This window comes from Ammospiza caudacuta, chromosome 8 (genome assembly GCF_027887145.1).
Source record: "Ammospiza caudacuta isolate bAmmCau1 chromosome 8, bAmmCau1.pri, whole genome shotgun sequence".
Lineage (NCBI taxonomy): Eukaryota > Metazoa > Chordata > Aves > Passeriformes > Passerellidae > Ammospiza > Ammospiza caudacuta.
The window spans coordinates 4949901-4968996 of NC_080600.1; the positions used below are offsets into that span (position 1 = coordinate 4949901).

Sequence of the window (19096 nt, forward strand, 5' to 3'; positions counted from 1 at the left end):
TTTACACTATATTTTAAATATTTGAACTTTACAAAAGGATTCTACAAATGCAGCTGAATAGTGTTAATATTGTATATATCCATCATGACCAAGGGGAGAAACCTTCATAAAAGAGATCCAAAAGCTCCAAATGTACACAGTAAACCATCTATGAGAGCCTTAGAGTGGCAATTCACTTACGACTTTACTCAAATACCTCAAGAAAAGACATTACAAACACAAAGATGTGTCATTTTCTAAATGTAAGCTGTGAAACCTAACCAAGACATGGAACATTTCCTTTAATAATCTTAAATTGATTTAGAAAATAGTACTTTAAAAGAGATTGTATACCTCACTAAACACTGTAGGGTGTATTACACTGAGGAGGGAAGACAAAGGACTCTGCACAATTCCAAGTGAATCAAACAAAAGCTGTTTATTGTGCTTCTAAACATTATTCATATTTACTTCTTATCTTGGTCTACACAGTCACGCATTGTTTAATAGTGTGAGAAACAACTGCTCAATTTGAAAATTTAAGAAGGTTTATTAAACCTTAATAAAAATACAACAAAGGACTACATAAGGAAAAATTCGCAGCACTGGGAACTGCCCTCATGGATACCCGTTGGCTGGTTTGTCTTCAAGATGGGTGCCTAGTCTTTTATACCCGTGGGGATTGCATCAGGCAGCTCTGGCCCCTCCCAAAGTCTGTCAGTCAGCTCTTCTTTGCCATTTATCAGTGGAGACTGCTTTGTAACTGGATTGGAGGTCAGGTGTTGCCATGCTTCACCCCCTAAGCACCCCCAAGCTTTTCCATTCCCAGCTGCCCCATGCAAGGGACACATGTGCAGCCTTCTTTGTCCCTGTTCTGGCCACATCCTGGCATTGCTGAGGAATTCAGCCAAGCTCCAAGCAAAAGGTGAGCCCCTGTGTAATCCTTAATGGGAGACTATATCCAACTGTGACTCTTCCTGGACAAAGCCATGGGATAAGTTATCCCAGTTTCAGAGAATATGTAATTTCCTTGGGAAAACCGCTTTGATCATTGCTTAACTTTATTGTTTGAGCCTTAGCAGTCACCTGGGATATCCAAGTCCATTCTCCCCAGCAGGGAGACTGGGAGTTTGTCCAGACATGGAGAATTTCTGAGAGAGCCCCGGAAAAGAAAGAGAACTCCAGCTTTGTTGGTTTGTGTCATAACCCATCCTGTCTGCCACTCCTGTTTGATCCCAGTTGATTTGTCCTCTTGGCTTCAACCTCAGCAGCACTAACTGCTTGGAATTAAGCACCCTTTGGGACTTCTTTTCCATCTGTCTTGGTTTGGAAAGACAGGTGTCTGCTAAGGAAGGCAGGAGACTCCCCTGAAATGGAAAATGTGAACCCCCTCCCCCCAAATTGTTATAAATTTAAAATTAAGGGGCTCTCAGGCAAAGATATGGGAGTAGGAATAATAGTTCTTTATTAGGGAAGAAAATTAAAATGAAATTAAAATGCAGTAATACAGAACAACACTGACAGAGTCAGAATATGACCTGACACCCTGTGTGTCAAGGTGTTAGTAGCAGTCCCATTAAAGGGTGGCTGCAGTTCTGGAGTGGCAGATGTGGTTCTGTTGAAGCAGGGATTCTGTAATAAGGGTGTAGCCTTCCTCTGAAGATCCAATGGTGGTGTAGATGGGCCTGGTCTTCCTCTGAGAATCCAGCGAGAAAAGCCCAACTGTGGTGTTCCAAATCTCAGATTATATCCAGGAAGGAATGTTTGGCTCCTCCTTCTGGGTGGAGCTTCTCACAATGGAATTATGTTATTTTATCAGCCATGCAGTGACACTCATTGGCCCATTAACAGAAGATAGATACCTCCTGGAGGTTGCGGAAGAAATAAAGAAAACTGCCCAATTAACAGAAGATAACTGCCCCACCTCTAACAAATGGTGATAGAATACACACCCCCAGCTACATCTTCCAACCTAAAACACCATGGAACCTCTCCATCCTGCCCTTCACTTCTATTGCACACAGAGGGAAAACCCAAGACTCCATTATTTCCCCTCTCCCCTTCGCTTTGCCTCCCCTTTTCCTGCAAGCTTTCAGCTATCCAGGCTTGGATGTGAATTAGGCAGAGCTCCTTGGACACTCAGTTTGAGGTGGGGTTAGAGCAGCGCTGGAACCACCATGGATTCTTCCAAGGTTTAGTGTGAGGAGCTGCATCTTGGGATGGGTTGAGATTTTGTGCTGTTACAGCGATTTTTTCTGTTTGCTTTTTGGGCCACCTCAGAGAAAGAGCTGAAAATCAAACCAACTGAAGCGGATCCCCAAATTCCTTTCCAGGCCTTCAGAGGAAGCACAAATCCATGTGGAGCTGAGGAAAGTGGGAATAATTGAGACTCAGGACTCTGCATTTGATTCTTTTAAGATGTTTGGAGGTGCAGGAAATGCCAAATCCCAAAGGAATTCTGTGTCTGTAACATCAAGTGCAACCCCTTTAAAGCAAAGTCCTCTGAATGGGGTTTTCCCAAGAATAAATCCAGATGGGACATGGAAAATCTTCAGTGAGGATTTCCAGCCTTGACTCCACAGCTTTTGGAAAAGTTTAGTAGCCAAACATTATCAAATTTCTATCAGATTTGTATCAAATATGGTGTTTAAATCTTGGACTACTCAGTTTTCTGGGTGGGGAAGTCCTTGAAGTAGCCAAGCTGAGGCATTCTTGAGAATTCGAAGAGTTGTGTCCTTATGATTCTTAATGTAATATTTAAATAGTTACTATTGAGTTGAGACAGTATCAAGAGTGTTTGTTAGAGTGGCAGAAATGTTTTTTCACCTGGACGTGTGTTGGGATAACCAATACTCCTTATATCAGAATGAACTAGTCTTCCTTCTTTTCCCTTTTTTTCTTTCTAGGTTGTGGATCATTGGGGAGAATATTTGGGATAAATAATTGAAAGGCACAAGGGAAGCTTCATGTTCCCAAGGGAATGCTTTAGGTACCACATGCAGCTTCTGAACCACAAGGATAATCCAGGCTCCCACAGAAACCTTCCAAAGCTGGAAGGGACAAGGAAGAAAATTCCAGGAGCAGTGGGAAGTGCTTTCTCCCAGGTCTGGGTGGCATTGAGGTCAGAAAGAGTTCTAAATATTCTTTGTGCCTCTCCTATTGCCAGCCGAGGACTAAGTCAGTGTTCCCGGAGTGGCTGCAGTTCCCTGTGTGTGGAGGAAGGAGGTCCATGCTGGAGAGTGGGAGAAAGATCCCTGTTGGTTGCTGTGTCCTCGGTGGGCAGAGAGGTCTGGTCTTGGCCAGATGGGCTGGTGAGTATTGAATCAATCCTGCCTCCTTTGAACGAGTGGTTGTAATGAGTCATCAGCAAGAACCACTTTCAGCCGGCTTTAGTTCAGTTTCTTTTTCACAAATTTCTGATTGTTTTGACCCTGACATTGCCAAACCCTTAAGTTTGCTAAATTAACCCTGAAAAGGTTCAACAAATGTTGAAAGCAAAGGGAGCCAACCCATCTTTGTTGATCAGCATCGACTCCCATTTATTGATTAAATCAGCCACTTTATATAACAGTGTTAATTAACTTCATGCATATTGCAAAATTTGAGCTCACGATAGGTTACAGAGAAAACTCTAACCCCTCCTTTTGTTTACAATACCCGTGGTTTGTTTATTTAAAACAGGACCAGCGTTCTCACTGTGATATGAAAAGTTCTCAAAACCTTCATATCTGTTCCCAGAGCAGCTATCTGTTCCCAGAGAGCCCAAGGACAGAATGTTTTGCCTGTTATGGGAAGACTGTCTGAGAATCCTGCTGTTTATAGAAAAGGTGTCTGAGAACCTAGTTATTTACAAAATCAAGCCTGGGAACTGAACCAGGCTCTCCACAAACAAATTAGTGCTGAGGGAACTGGCAATAGGACAGCTGGGATCTTATGGCCCTTTGAGGCCACATTGGGTTCACCCCCTGATTTTGGTGCTGAGGGAAAATCCAACTTAAGACTGATCAAAATAGGAAGCAGTTCTTTCACCAAAGTCAGCTTTCCAAACCTTTATTCAGGATCTAAAAAAGATGGGAATACCCTTGGCAGAAAAGTGCTTGTGAGGCAAAGCAGGCTTAAAATGCCTGTGAGAAGGAAATCCAAGAGAAATGGCTGCTGGCTCCTTGAGATCCTGGCTTGCCAGGCAGGTTTTGTACTGGATTGCAAGGCAGTTTTCCTGCCTCTGGCAGGGGTCGCATCCCACTGGAAAGGGGAGAGAAAAAAATTTCCCTTCTTCTTCAGCACAGCCCTGTACCAGGAGTAGCTTGCCCTTATCCCAGAGTTATCCTGCTTCTGGCCAGGATCCCTCTGGTACCTTGTGTTTTCCAAGCTCCCAGCACTGATGGATCTAAACAAGGAGAACAATCCCTGCTCATTCTCTTCTCCATCCTCAATGTTCCCAGGCCCTGCATAACCCTGGCCATTCCCTAACTCCTCATCTCCATCCCACCTTCTCCTGGTTACATCTGGGCCTGAGATGTGTTTAAGCAGCAAATCCATTCCTTTAAAGGAAGCCAAATGCAAAGAGCATCTAGCTGCACAGATGTCTTTAGAAAAGGAATGCAGACATGCAAAGAAGGCCTCTGTCTTCCTGCATTTCCTGTTGTTTTTCTCTGTCCAGTTTTGAAGGGCTTTCTCTCCATGCTTTCCTGTAATCTGGGTATGTCCCTTCCTTTGTCCAGATCCAGTCAAAGGATTGAACAACTGACTTGTGGGACCTAGGATGAGAATGGTTCTGCTAAAATTGGGGAAACAAAGCTAGAAGAAAAATGAGCTTCCTTGAATGCCTGGAATAAAAACACTGGGAAAGAACACTTTTCCATTTGATTTGGTGTCACCTCTCCTTTTCTATGGCTAAAACTCCATGGTGAGCAATCTGAGCCAAAAGATGAAGTGCAGGAGTCTTTGATGCCACAGTGGGCTTACCTTCCCTTTTCTCCTCTCTATGAGGACAGGAAGAACCACTTAACTTGTCCTATCCCTGCCAAGAGCTTTGGTGTTTGAGCAGCCAAACCCAACGTGGTACTGCCCATGGTGTGGGTAAGTCACAGGTTCCTCTTCTCCTCTCTACTGTGATGAACTGTGTAAGAAATGCCATTTCCAGCAGCCTGGTCTGCTGGAAAAGGGGAGAAGGGAAGAGGAAATGTGGTGCCAGAGCTGTGTCCCACCAGTTTGTGGTTCCTTCCCTCTGAGGACAGAGAGTCACTGGGCCGAGATGAGATTGCTGTGAGTGCTTAGGTGAGCAATGCAGGGAACAGAAAGCTTGGAACTGCAGCTACTGCTGGAACCAGTGACTTAGGTCTGCTTTAGGTTGCAAAGATCAGGTCTGACAGTCTCAGAGTGACTGAGGGAGAAAAAGGAACTCGTGTAATTCATGTCAAAGCTTCTGTTCTTCCTCATGCAGTCTTTAAATTCTGCGCTCTGAGTGACTGTCCAATATCTTTCTGAGAAGACTTGTCAGAGATTTAGATGGAGGAGTTGAATTTGAGTCCATTCACTACCAAATCTTGCCAAGCCTGAAGGCCTGAGGTGATGACTGCTCTCAACAAAGGTTCTTTATTAATCCTCTGGCAGATTTCCCTCAGCGCTGGGTGGGAAAGGTGAGGGTTTGGATCAGGAATTCTGCAAGCAGGATTTGTGTGACCCTTGGCTTCCTGTGTGTCTGTGTCAGTGAGCCAAAATCAGGAGCAAAGGTTGGTTTGGTTTTAAGAACTTCAGGTAACTTTAAAACAAAATAAATCAAATTTTTCTCTTTTTTTTTTATTTTTAGATGCTGGAACTGCCTTTCTGGATGTGTGCTGAGCTCTCGCTGCTGTGAACTGTGCGGCCTTAATTGCTGCAGGGTTCTATTCTTCTCACAGAGAAATTGGAAATATTTGTTAATTTTAGTGCAGAGATGTTTTCTGAAACCTTTCCCTTTTTTCTACCTTTTAATGGTAGATCTTTCTGCCTCTGAATTTATGGTGATTCTCAGATGTCATTTACTGGCCCAAATTCCTTGCAGCTCCTGGGGCAGAGAGAAGCTTTTCCTGTTGCCAAGGTTCAATGGGAAAATGATACTGTGTGTTGCACCCTCCTTCATACATTGAACTGCTCTTTTTATCTTAGAGCATAGATTTAGTTGATCCTTTTTCAACAGAATGTGGCAGGCTGAACTCACCTGAATTACTAAACCATTCTTTAGATAGTTGATAGTTGAGGTTTTTAAAGGGAAAAAAAAAAGCTAACAACAGGCTTTTCATCTGTGGGCTTTATTGGTATTGCTCCTTAACTGAGCCATACCTTTAAGGAATTACATGGGTGCATTCTAGAAACAGTGTTTCTAGTAATTTGAGGTGTTCCGCAGATTTGGCTCATTTGCAGGCTTTGTTCCCTTTTCTCAGCCTTCCCACTGGATTGTGGTCTCCAAGGAATCTGTAAATCCCATTTGACTCCTGTTCTTTTGGATAATTTTTGCACCATTCCAGTTCAAAAGGAGGCCCTCTGTTAGGATGATTTCCCTACCATTCCCCAGCAGTCTTATCTGCCAGTCTATTTCCTATATTAGTTGGGTTCTTCCAAGATTTCTGAGCTTCACAAGGCAGCAGATTGACTTGGCTTGGGAACTAAACATTCCTGAGGAATCATCTGATAACATCACCACGTTCAACAGCTGATCCTTGAGCTCAAACGATCCCTCTTTCTTCCCTTCAGGCAATTCCAAGGCTTGCTGCTCCCATGTGGGAACAGTTCCCAGTTTGGACTTTCTTGTGGAGTATCCCTCCAGTCTTCCCTGCTGGGATCCTGCTCAGGAATCCATGGGGGTACAGATTTAGCTATTAATTCTTCTCACCCCTGCCCAGTTCTAATTCCAAAGGATTTGGTGTCTTGTAGGAGAGCCGGGGGTCACACACAGTCGGGACGGATGGAGAGATCTCTGCAGCCAGGTCGTGGAACTATCGGTTTATTGCAAAGGGCGTGGTGCAGGGCCCTGCTGGGAGCTGCCAGCCACAGCTTGGAGCAGGCCCGAGAGAAGAGAGGGGTAGAGAGGATAAGAAGTAAGAACGTAAAAACATAAGAAGGTAAATGGAAAGTAAGTAGGTGAGGGAGTGAGAAAGTAAGAAGAAGTGAGTAAGAAAGGGAAGAAGAAGAAGAAGAAGTGAGCAAAGTTCCTGTTACAATACAATAAATCATCTTCTGTGTTGAATATTCTGATTCTCACTAACCAATCTAGTACAACATACAAATCCTATAGCATTTCCATACAGCCTATAAGAATCACTACATCACCATACTGTGTTACATTTTAAACCCTAAAATCTCCTCTTTGGACCCCTTCTGCCAAGCTGGTAGGGTCTGCTCTGACCCTTGGAGCTGTCTGCAAGCAGAGGGTCTTGTTTCATCAAGAGGGGATTACCTTCAGCTGGCCACACCATTGTTTCCCAGTTGTTCAGTAACTAAGGGATCTCAAAACTTGCTTTCATTTCAATCTCACTTATAGTTTCTATATTCTCAAAATCTTTTGCCAGGCAATCATATTTATAAGGCTTTGCTGTTTCATCCTCCCCAACAGTGTCTGCCTTACCCAGCTGGAGTCTGGTTCCAACTTTGTTCTTACAGCTTCTGCTGCTTTCAGTGTCCCAGGAGTTCCATCAATGGAGTGACAGCATTTTCCACTTCCTCCAGGATTCCCTCTGTTGCCTTTGTGTGCTGGAAGAATATGAACACCTGGGCTTGCAGGGCTTTACTATCAGGAATTACATCCCTGGATTTCTTCATTTCCTAATATTATCTCTTCCCAACAAACCACTAGGCATACAAGGAACACAGGAATAGATGTGCTAACCACTGTTTACTCCTCTGGAATATCAGAGCTTGGAAAAAAGGGCAGTTTTGGCTTTTCCTGATGGTACCCATGAGGTGCATTTTACATAAAACCCCCTTCCTATGTCTTTCCCTGTATCCACCAGAAAGCCACCAGTTCATCCCCCAGCTACTTCCTCCCTCTCTTCCTTTATCCAACAGAATTTTAATAGGTAAATATTCCCCTCCATAATGGCACCTTTCATTCCAAACCTAGTAACAAATGAACCATTTTCTTTGACCTTCATTATTAGGATTCCACCAAGAGCCAGTGGATGGAAAATTATCCTCCCCTGCCCCCTGCTGGATTCCAGGAGCAGGGATTCTTTCCCTCTTTCCCCCATGGTGCCCACACTGCCCGCCCCTTTTTGGGCTTTGTTTCACAGCTTTTGCTTCCCATCCTTGGATCCTCTCCCTCACTCCAGGAGCTCCCAGCAGTTCCACACCCTCTTTTCTCCCATCCTGATAATTTCTCCAAGAACAGAAATGTGCATTTCCATTTCCTTCTTTTCTCCAACAAGTCCCACAAATCCAAACCTAAACCTGACACAAGGAACTCTTGGTGCCTACAAATCCAAATCCAGACCCGGCCATCCCTAAACCAGCAACTCCAAACACACAATCCTGGACAATTGGCATTCATTCAAACCTAACATTTAAGACACATTGAATACTTCAAAATTCTCAAGAAGCATCCTGTTGCCTTCAGTTCCCAGCGATTTTTGCTTTGGACTCACATGGATTTGGGGCTCAAGGGATGTCCCTGAAAAATCCTCTGTGGTGCATGCTGGAATCCCCAGTCCCATGAATCCAGAGAGTGTTAGAAGCATAGGCTAACCTGGGCCACCAGAAAGGGACTCAATAGCGATGAAGGGGCACTGCTGGAGACCAGCCAATAGCAAGGGGACACTTTAAACACACGCTTGAAACTTTGCAGCGATTGGGAAGACCAACACCAAGGGCTACACCCTGATGTGCTGAGACCTGAGCAGCAGGGCTGACTTACGAGATGAATCCTGGGCACTGTATGACTGACTATCAGTATTATTTAGCTAAAAATAGATGAAAAAATACAAACATGACGAAATTAAAGGGACCTCACACAAGAAGGGAAGACTGAGCTCAAAAGCAGAAACACTGCATCTGTGTGCACCAGCATCTTGATTTTTTATATTTAGATTTTTTCTTTGCATTGAATTTTATCCCCAACAGTTGTCTAAGAAATAATGTTATTAGTTTTTATTGGTACAGTGTGAAAATTTGTTATGGCTCCGTGTGTGTGGCTTTGGCCACACTTGTAAAAACACAAAATAAGCACTTGGATTCCTCCAGACACATAATGGGCAATGTGTCAGAAGCCCCCTGTGGATAAACTGCTGCTCTCTTTTGCAGTGGTGCTGAGTTTTGCAGAGTAGTTGAAGGGTTTAACCACCTTCACTGTGGGGAAGGCTGATGGACTCCTGAGTACAGGACTGTGGTGATGGTTCTGCCTTCTGCATGTCTTTCCTTTGTGGACACAAACCAGTGGAAAAGCAAGGCCCTGAAGCAACCAGGACCCTCCTAAGAGGGCCACGAGCTTTGCTCCCCTTCCAGTAGCAGTGCTGAACACACCCATGCTCCCCTGCTGCGGCAGGCAGAGGAGAGAGCTGCTTCAGGAAAATGGAATATTGGCCCTGCTCCACCAGGTACCAGTCTCTTTCTTCGCCAGGCAATGTGCCTTCACATGAAAGATGAATGCCCAAGAGATGGGCCCTGCAGGCCCTTAGAGTGGAAGCAGCTTCCCCCACTTTTAATTCCTCCCTGGGTTGAGACTAGCACTCCCAGGGTGAGCACTCCTGGTGACATGGCCAGGACCCCCAGCCCTGCAGTTAAAAAATGACCACAGACCCACAGAGAGAACCATGGAAAGGTAAGAAATGCTCCAGCAGGCGAGGCTGGGTTGAACTGCCACATCCTGGGCATCGCTTTGCTGCTTCCCATCACAGCTCTGCAGCCAAGAGGCCCCTGTGGTCTGCAGCAACCCATTTGGTGCATGTGGGACCACATGGCAGCAAGCACAGAACATACTGGGGACCCAGGTGCAGCAGCCACATAGAAATGCTGTGAGGTCCAGAGACACCGAGCAGTACAGCTACCCCACGGCATACCCACAGCTGGATGGGGAGCGGGAACTGAGAATACAAGACTGGGTCATACATCGATCCAAAGCAGGTAATTCCCCATGATTTTTCCTCAAAAGTTTGAACTCTAACAGTATCAAAACCTTTGTGTTTCTTTGTGTTTAATATACAATTTTCCAGTGAGCTGGCTGCTCACAGTTTTTCTCTGTTTCACCACAAAATCGGTTGTAAGTTGTTTTTGGATCAAATCCCAAGATCTCCCTTTCCTCATGGATTCGGAAGGAAAATGTTGAAACTGAGGTGCCTATAAAATATCTGTGGAAAAAAATCAAAAGAGGGTTTGTGAGGGGAGGGCAAGTTTTTAAATTGCAAGTAATTAGATTTCAGTTCAATGAACTTCACTGTTCAGTGAAATGATATGATAATAAAATTATTGTATATACACACACAATATAACCATTATACATCTACTATACACATCTCAATTATATCATTGACTATATAATGTCTTACACTATTTGTAAACAACCTTGGGACAAAAATCATATTCAGTTTTGTGACAGTGCTGAATAATAAGCTTTGGCTGAATAAAAGTCAGGTTTGCTACCTTGCATGTGCGCAAATCCACTGGTCAATCACAGCTAAGCCCCCATCCTTATAGAGTTTCAGCTCCTCCAGAGAGGGTTCAAACCTCACCATCTCAGGCAGCAGTTTCTTGAGCAGTTCAATCTCTTAAAAAAGGAAGGATATGAATTTATCTCTGCATTATGAACAGCAACTCACTGCTGTCACACAATGTGTTTGTTTAAGGAAATCCCGGGTGAACAGTTACAGAGCAAGTGACACCAAAATCTACCAACAAGTTTTACAAATTCAGTTACCAAAATTCACAGCATTGCAGGGAGGGAGGGGAGCCAGTGGTAATTGCTGCACTCCTCTGAAGTTACCAATCCTCAAGTAACTGTGATCTGCCTACCTTCCTCAACAGCATCAGTGGCTACAAAAACTCTTTCAAGTTTAAGTGACTCCAATAGGCTATGGATTTTCTTTACTGCTCCTTGCAGGGAAGGCACATCTTCTCTGTGACCCCAAACAAAGTCTCTCCTTCTGAGATGAACCCCAAGGTATGGGCCACCTAGAGCTGTGCCTGTCTTAACCTACAAGAGAAAGATTGAAACTTTAAAACTTGAGAGTATCACTGTTCACACTGTAAAACCAGAATGCAATCATCTCTGTATAAGGCACAGAATCTCTCTAGTTGCAGACAGAAAGTTTCAAGTATGGACTGGAAGTAGCTTGGGACACTTGTTGCAACATTTAGATCTTGGGTGGCCACCATCATGCAAGAGAAACTGGAGTGCCAAATCTTTGTAAGCAAAAATTCCTCTCCCTTACCAAATAAATCCTCAACTGGCAGGTTGCAGCTGAACATTACACCCACACATAGTGTTGAAAACAGGAAGAAATTCAAGTTTCCTTTACTGAAATGAGGGCAACAAAGATCTGGCCTTCAGAACCAGTAAGGCACACCTCGACAGACTCTGTTAGCTTGTGTCACATGGGGAGAAGAAGGTGCATGAGGAACATGTGTATCCACCTTGATGTGAACAGAAGGGTGTTGCTCACCTGTACCTTCCAATATGTCCTACAGCACACAACCAGGAATACACAAATAAAATATTTGTTATGGGAAACAGACTATTAAGGATTTTACCTTCATCTGTGTCCAGTCCTCCTTGTACTGAGTCCTGTCTGCCTCATCAGTGGATTGAAGGTATTTCTTCCTAAACTTGTCTCCCACCACACGAAGGTGTTTAGCAAACACCATGCTCCGACGGGTCTGTTGGAATAAGAGCAGACACTGAGTCAAAAAAAGGAGAGCTAAAAATGAGTAGGTGGAGACAGTTTCACATACACAGCACTTTCAGGATACAGTTACTTCTGCAGTACTCTAAGCAACGATTTTATCCAAGCTTTAATAGTTTATTTCTAATTATCACCATATTTATAACCAGCATACTCACCTGCCCCTGCAATACACAGGTATAGGGAGGACACTGCAGTTATTTACACAACAGAATACATGATACACCAAATTAAACACCCTAGCAATATACCTCACTTCTGGAAACAAAAGCTGGGCAAACACTTTAGTGTGCTAAACACCTTTAAGAATAAAACCTGCTTTAAAAATATTATGTATCTAGCCACAGACACGCCTAGGAAATTCAGTGGAAAAATGACGAAAAAGGAATTATTTCCTTAACCTGTGAGTAATAATCTCTAAGATTCGGTGATGCAGTTACCCCTGCACACAGCCACAAGTGGCCTTTTTATTAACAGGCAAAAGAATTACAGAAATCTCAATTTTTCCCTTTTTGTCTGCAAAGAAACAGAGAAGGGAGAGATGCTTCTCAGAGGAACATGGAAAAAAGAGAAGAGGCCCTGGGCCCATGCTGCAGTGAGAAAATTTTTGTTTGGACATCAGGCAAAACCACTGGGGCAATGTTTAAAGTGCCACTGCTAAGAAATGTGTGCTATAGACCCATGTGGATTTCATGTCTCCTTTTACAGGACAAGTCATACTAAAATATAGTTGCATTTCTTTCTTTGAGAGGTCACTCTCAATGAATAATTCTTGGGTAGCAAACTAGTGTTTGGTCTACTTCTGGAAACATGCCACATCTCAAGTGAATAGCCCAATATTTACAAGACTGAGGTCCGTGTAATTTGTTTTGTAGTATCATGACAGTCAGTCAGTTTTTCTTAGGAATTTCAACTATATCAAGCACTCCATGGCATGTTCCATTTTCCTGTGTCTGAACTTCAACATTTTCTTAAAACTTTTATGAAAGGAATTATTTACCATAGACCTTTGCCTTGAAACCCATGGGAATTTTGCCTTTGAAGCCAGTGGGGAGGGATTTGGGGCAGCAACGAGCACTTTACAGAATTCTTTTGAAAAGACTAATCTTGAGGTTGACTAGATAAGAAACTGCTCTCTTCTGATTGTAGATATGTTATATAGGGGAAGTCCTTTTATCACCATGACCTGCAGCACTAGGCCTTTAGGCACAAGACAGCAGGGAAAATTCCTGTGTCACATTAATCCACAGCAGCCTGAAACCATGTTAGCACACATTGCTGAAACAGAAGGCACAAGTGACTTTCAAGACAAGAAACCCAAGGCAAAACTGAAGCACGCATTGGTTACTGAATTTTAGCAGAGCCAGGGAAAAAGTCTAGAGAAGCTATCTGTAAAATACTCACATTCCAATAATCTTTCCCTCCGTAGTGGTCATGAAGAAGGTTTTCAGCTCTGTCTAACATCACTGACCTATTGAAAATTGTAAAACTGAGTGCAGTTCCCTTAGGAATAGAACTTACATTATGACGTTTCTTTACACATTTGCTGAGATAAAGCACAGAATATAGTCTGTTTGCTAAAGGAACATGGGGAATAAGGGACAGGCTCCTGGGAATGAGGCTCCTAGGAGGCAAATGCTAGTTCTCTACAAGGCAAATTGTGACCCACAGTCTGCTAGGGAGAGAAGGGAACCATGTCACTCCCTGTGCCTGCTCTCTTCCCTAATAAATCATATCTTGACTCTGAAAGTTAAACACTAACAAGCATTAACCACCTCTCACAGTCTTTGTAACAGTTGCTATAGGAGAAATCAGATTTCTAACAGGGAGAGTAATCCAAAGGGGACAAGTGACCTGTGTGATAATGCTCGGCCTCAGCACACAACAGCCTCTGGGAGCAAGCAGAAGATCATGAAAACAAACCCAGAGAAGGTGCTTTCCACATGTAGAATAAAACGTCCTACAGTAAAACAACAGATCAAAGAACACAGAGACATTACCAAAATGTGTGGTAGTAGACAGCAGCTTGCCCTTCTCACAAATAAACACAGTTCAGGATTGCATACTAGAAACATAACTGCACTATGAAAATTCTAAGAGAAGAGATTTTGAGAGCTTCAAGTATTCCAGAGCATAAGAGATGTAGATTTAGTTTGTGAGCACACTGATAAGAAAACACACAGAAAAATGCTTCTGCTAAAAGGGATCAAGATCATTATCTGCATCTCCTTATACTAAAAACAGAGGAAGCAAATAACCAATCAACTTTGGATTACCACTGCTGATCATCAGCTGTACACCCGCACGGAAGGCCCTAAATCACCTGGAAACAGACAAGACTGTGCTGGTGAAGAAGCAGCACTACATCTAACGGGATGATTGGAGGTGATTGAGGGTACTAATTGAAATGCATTGAAAAGTTGCCTTGAAGTGACCACACTTGAGGGGTAAAAATCCAGTCCTAGGGCCACACAACTGGTTGCCCAGCCAGAAGAGCAATATGGGAGATAAGAGCTCTGAACAATCATAGTAGTTTGAAGACACTAGCACACATGAAGATAAGGGACATCTCACTGAACATTGCCTAACAAGATTTCCTGACAGCCTTCATTAAAGGTTTTCTTAAAACATGGCACAGAAAGGTTCTTGCATGGATTAAAAAAAAAAGTATGGAGACAGGGATAAATGCATGGCTCTCATTGCAGATGGAGGTCACAAGTGGAAGGTCTCTTCACCATATTCCTAAACAACGTACAGAAGGGCATGAAAGTAGGTGACACAGCTTAATTATTTTAAATTCCTCAGAGCAGCTAAGGCCAACTATGAAGAATTAGAGAAGTCTGATCACTGGCCAATAAAGTGGTGGATGAATTCTAACGCAGGAGTGAGTGTAGTAAAAAAAACCAACAAAACCTGGCTTCATCTAATAACTAAAGGTCTTGATGGTCAGGAATGAGGACAGTTTGGTGCCAACATCAAGGCAACACTCAGAGGTTAAAATAAGGAACCTGTGTCTCAAGAGTTAGCAGAAAAAGATGAGAGCACTTGACAGAACATGCCATTTGTACTGCAATGTAACAGGTTTACCCACACACAGTGCAGGATCCTGCTGAACTGGTTCCATAAGGTTTGGAGATTGGCAGTGGTGACAACCAAAGGCATGGAATGGCTTTCACATGGCGAGCAACTAATGGAGCCAGGGCTCTTCCAGGACTGCAGAGGAGACTGCTGAGGGGGAATGTGCCAGAGATGTAAAATTACATGTGCTGTGGAGTAGAATATGGAACAGCTGATGGTTTAGCATCTCTTACACTGCATGATCTAGGGGATTATTTGATGATACCTTGGAGGTATGAGTCACAAAGGCTGCCTGAGAAGGAATATAAAGGAGCTCAAGGCTATCTGCTCTTAGGTTTGAGCACTGCAATCTTTAACTAAACTTACAGTTAAGTGTTTCTTGCACTGTAAATTTCTTTTTTATTATTTTAACAGAGTACAATAATTCAGTGGTGAAGTATCTCAACAGTGGACAACCCTTTAAATTCCCCCTGCTCTTGCCACCTAGCAATGGGGTTGTACAACAATTATACAACAATACATAGTTATACAAGGCAACTCACTGTGCTGAAGTGTTCTTCAGAAGGATGGGAGCCACAATAGAAGCAGATCCTTGGACAGACAAGCAAGAGGCATTTAGGCCTCGTGTTTCCTCATAACCCCAGAACCAGCCCCTAAATGGGAACACAGAGGATTGGTTCACAGGCTTGTATTTTAAATTAATGCCAGATATAAAACAAAACATCCTAAAAAACTACATATGATACAAATAAACTAGCCACCTCCTTTACACTGCTTTTCAGTGTAGAAACAACTTTATAGAATTAGATCTTCTCATACAAGTACAATGTTTTACTATTCACGGGCTTTTTAAAAACAAAGTGAACTCCAAGCACCCAGATATCTACAGTAGGGAAATATCTCTCTGAATACAACTGTAAAGACCAGAAGGAATGCTCGATGTTACCTGTAGTAGCCATGTTTGTCTCTGGAGTACATCAGCTGATCAATGCATGGTTTTTCATCTATTTTTTCTTCCCATGTTCCTTCTTTCCATCCTTCTGCATAGCCTTGTAGCACATAAACCTGTTCAATAAAGGGCCCACCTGACTCTGAACAGAAGGCAAAGCAAAGGATTTGTAAGCATTAAAACCCACACCGTAAAGGTATGAACAAGGATCAGTTGCAGTTAAAAATCTGCTAGAAATGCTAATATTACACTACTCTCTCTTCTCTGTTTTCATTATAAAGAAAGAAGGGAAGTTCTGTGAGAGCTAGAAAAGCTAAAAGGGTCAGGCAATGTGATCACCTGCTATCCCACCCAGCTCTGTGTGATTTAATGTGCCAAATGCAACAGAATCACTGTCACGTGGTTAAAACACACAGATTTTCAGTGCTGTAAGCAGCTGCCACAGGAGGAGCGCCTCCAAGAAAAATGCGAAGTACAAGCCCTTCTTCTCCTAAAGTTCAGGGTCTCTACAAGCATTTTCTTGGCAGGCAGGGAACAGCTTTCCCTTCAGAGCTCTTTGCAGCAGTGTGACATTTGGTGGCCTTTATTTCCTTTGCTGAAGATGTTAGTCTGCGGTGTTCACCAATTGAAAATTTGGTGATTAGCTCAACATGGCATTAAATCCTAAAGGAACCAACTTCACTTTCTTATGGAAAGCCTTTCTCTTAGACACAAAGAGCAAGGGATATTTCAAGTATACGCAATATCAACGATGAAAAAGTAAGTTAAGGGAAGAACCTGCTTCACAACTTTTACTGTCCAACCACCATATCCAGGAAAAAGGTGACTTGTCTGTATTCCAACAAGCTGCCTCTCTCCTTATGGTCTTGTCATTATGGTCAAAACCACACGGAAATACCACAGGTGAATTTAACCACAGGTACTAATTGTCTATCTTCAAGGGTCCCAGAAGTCAAGGGGGCAGCAGTGCTACATCAAACAAGCTGCCAAGTAATTGGGTTATTCCATCCCAGTGGTTGTGTAGCTCAGCAAAACTTCTTCCCATCCCTCCTCTTGCCACCTCTACGATTTTTTTTTACATGAAAGCCCCTATAAGGACAAACCTCTTAAGAAACCATATCAAATATTTAATTAATTGTAGATTGCATGATTCTGTACCCCACCTGCAAGGAACTGCTCATATTCGATGACAGGGATGTTCTTGTTGAGACTCGGGATATCAAAGAACTCGGCCCAAGCGATCTGAACCTGGAGGATATCGGCGCTCTGCCAGTGATAAAGACGTCCCCAGGGAGGCAGAACCAACACCCAGTTTTCACTTTTCCGCAGGGTCTTTAGAAGGGAAGCAATGCGAACATAGACATCTCTGCGAAGGTTGAACCCTTCAGGGGGGTTTACATCATACAAAAGGTATCTGGGGAGAACAAAGGAATACCATTTTTTCTGGGAGCACATTGAGGCTATTACACGTTTTTCTTTTTTACCCTACAATCCTGTGATGAAACTGTTGGGAAGAAAGTTGTTCCTCTTTTTGAATTTGTGGTACTTGGAAGGGGAAGAAGTATGGGAAGTCAGAACAGTGTGTGCCACAGGGGCTGGAGGGGCCACTAGGGTCTCCTGGCGAGATGGCACATGAAAGGAGCCTTTCTTGCAGAGGGTCAACGAGCAAAGAATCTTGCTCATCCAAAGGGTAACGTGGAGTGCGTGGTGAAAATGGTGAAACCACAGGCATATAACCCAGGCAAACTCTTGTAAGCTGGACACAAAGGCAGGAGGGCACGCTCCAGAGAAGTAGAGGAAAAGAATACATGTGGGAGCTAGATAATCCCTGTGGGGTTCGTTACAACACAGGATATTCTACAGACCAAAGCTCTCGGACAGCTGAGATGTCACCTTCCAAAAACAACCCAAAAAAGCACCAGTAGGCGAAGGAGGCCCTCTACCAGCTGAGGGCCGAGACACGGCGGAGACATCGCGCGGCGGGGGAGATCTCGAGGGGCAGGACCGGCCCGGGGTCGGACGCGGTGGGGCCGGCGCTGCTCACCTGGTGCGCGAGGCGGCAGCGGCGGCGGGCAGCGAGGAGGCGGCGTGGCCAGCGCGGAGGGCGGCGGGCGGCGGCTCGGAGGCGGCGGCGAGCGACGGCGGGAGGGCGAGCGCGGCCAGGCCAAGCAGCAGCGGCAGTGTCGGGGCACAGCGGCCGCCAGGCCCCAGCGCCGCCATCCCCACGACACGTCCGGGGCGGCGCCGAAGGAGCCTCTGCCCCTCTCCGTCTCTCAGAAGAGGCCGGCGGTGAGGGGCCGCAAGCGGGAGCCTGTGAGGCGGTTCAACTCCTCCAGGATTTGCACTTCCTTCTGGTACATCTGCGGGAGCAGCGGCGGTCAGCACCGGGCCAACCCCGGTTCCCGTCACCGGGGCCTCCGGTCCATCCCATGCCGGACCCCACCCACCCTCCCCGGCCCCAGCGCATCCCGCACCTGCTCCCACTCGGGTTTCGTGTCGTGCCGGTAGCCGAGCAGGTGGCACAATCCGTGGGCCGCCGTCACCTGCGCGGGGGGCAGGAGCACAACATGTGTTACTGACCGAGCCGCATGCCCGCCCCACCGCCCGCCAGGCCCGAGCCGGACTCACCGTCAGGACACCGTCAAAATCCTCCCCGGTTTCGCGGCACTGCTGGTGGATGTATTCCACCCCCAGGAAGATGTCCCCCAGGTTGTATTCGCCGCGGCAACACGGCCGCGGCAGCTCCCCCGCCTCCACTTGGTGGAACGGAAAAGAGAGGACGTCGGTGGGCTCCAGGCAATGTCGGTAGACGCCGTTCAGTCTCTGCATCAACGCGTTGCTGGCGCAGACTAGCCCTACGTCGAAGCGGGAGGCGCCCAGGGCGGAGCGCAAGGCACATACGGCGCGGCGGAGCGGGGCCCGGCGCACGGGCACGGCGCGCTGCGCATTTCGCAGCACCACGCTCATGGCAGCGCCGCCACCGCCACCCGACCGACGCCCCGCCCACCACAGTGCGCCTCGGTCCTGAGGTCCTGCCCACAACCGAGACCACGCCCTATGCAAGAACCCCGCCCACCCTTCTGTCCAACCGTTAGTATGCCCGCCCAACTGAATCCCCGCCCACTTAGACCACGCCCACGGGCCCGCCACAACGCTGCTCCCACCCGTCTTCCCGCCCCTATCGGTCTGCTGCCGCCTAGTCCCGCCCACTTTTCCCCTTCAC

At 45.2% G+C, this 19096-nt stretch overlaps 2 protein-coding genes across 9 annotated transcripts; both read right to left on the reverse strand.

The window, feature by feature from the left end:
- Positions 1–1861: 1861 nt before the first annotated feature.
- On the reverse strand, positions 1862–18149 carry POFUT2 (protein O-fucosyltransferase 2). Of its 6 annotated transcripts, XM_058809498.1 has the most exons (11): positions 17918–18149; positions 17037–17287; positions 15871–16015; positions 15467–15577; positions 13251–13317; positions 11695–11820; positions 10957–11137; positions 10588–10711; positions 10177–10295; positions 7583–7707; positions 1862–7011 (listed from the first exon to the last, which is right to left on the reverse strand). In XM_058809498.1, the coding sequence occupies exons 1-11, from the start codon at positions 18091–18093 to the stop codon at positions 6904–6906; spliced, it is 1533 nt and encodes a 510-aa protein (XP_058665481.1). In that variant the 5' UTR covers positions 18094–18149; the 3' UTR covers positions 1862–6903. The 6 variants fall into 6 exon arrangements, 3 of the variants coding, with proteins under 3 accessions (XP_058665481.1, XP_058665483.1, XP_058665484.1); XR_009274995.1 differs by having other exon boundaries at positions 1862–6998; positions 7583–10295; XM_058809500.1 differs by having other exon boundaries at positions 1862–7707.
- On the reverse strand, positions 17050–18840 carry YBEY (ybeY metalloendoribonuclease). 3 transcript variants are annotated; one of them, XM_058809504.1, is made up of 3 exons: positions 18775–18840; positions 18348–18416; positions 17999–18233 (listed from the first exon to the last, which is right to left on the reverse strand). In XM_058809504.1, exons 1-3 carry the CDS (start codon positions 18838–18840, stop codon positions 18147–18149), a joined length of 222 nt encoding a protein of 73 aa, XP_058665487.1. In that variant the 3' UTR covers positions 17999–18146. The 3 variants fall into 3 exon arrangements, with proteins under 3 accessions (XP_058665486.1, XP_058665487.1, XP_058665485.1); XM_058809502.1 differs by having other exon boundaries at positions 18502–18840; XM_058809503.1 differs by lacking the exons at positions 17999–18233; positions 18348–18416 and adding an exon at positions 17050–17287 and having other exon boundaries at positions 18502–18840.
- Positions 18841–19096: the final 256 nt, after the last annotated feature.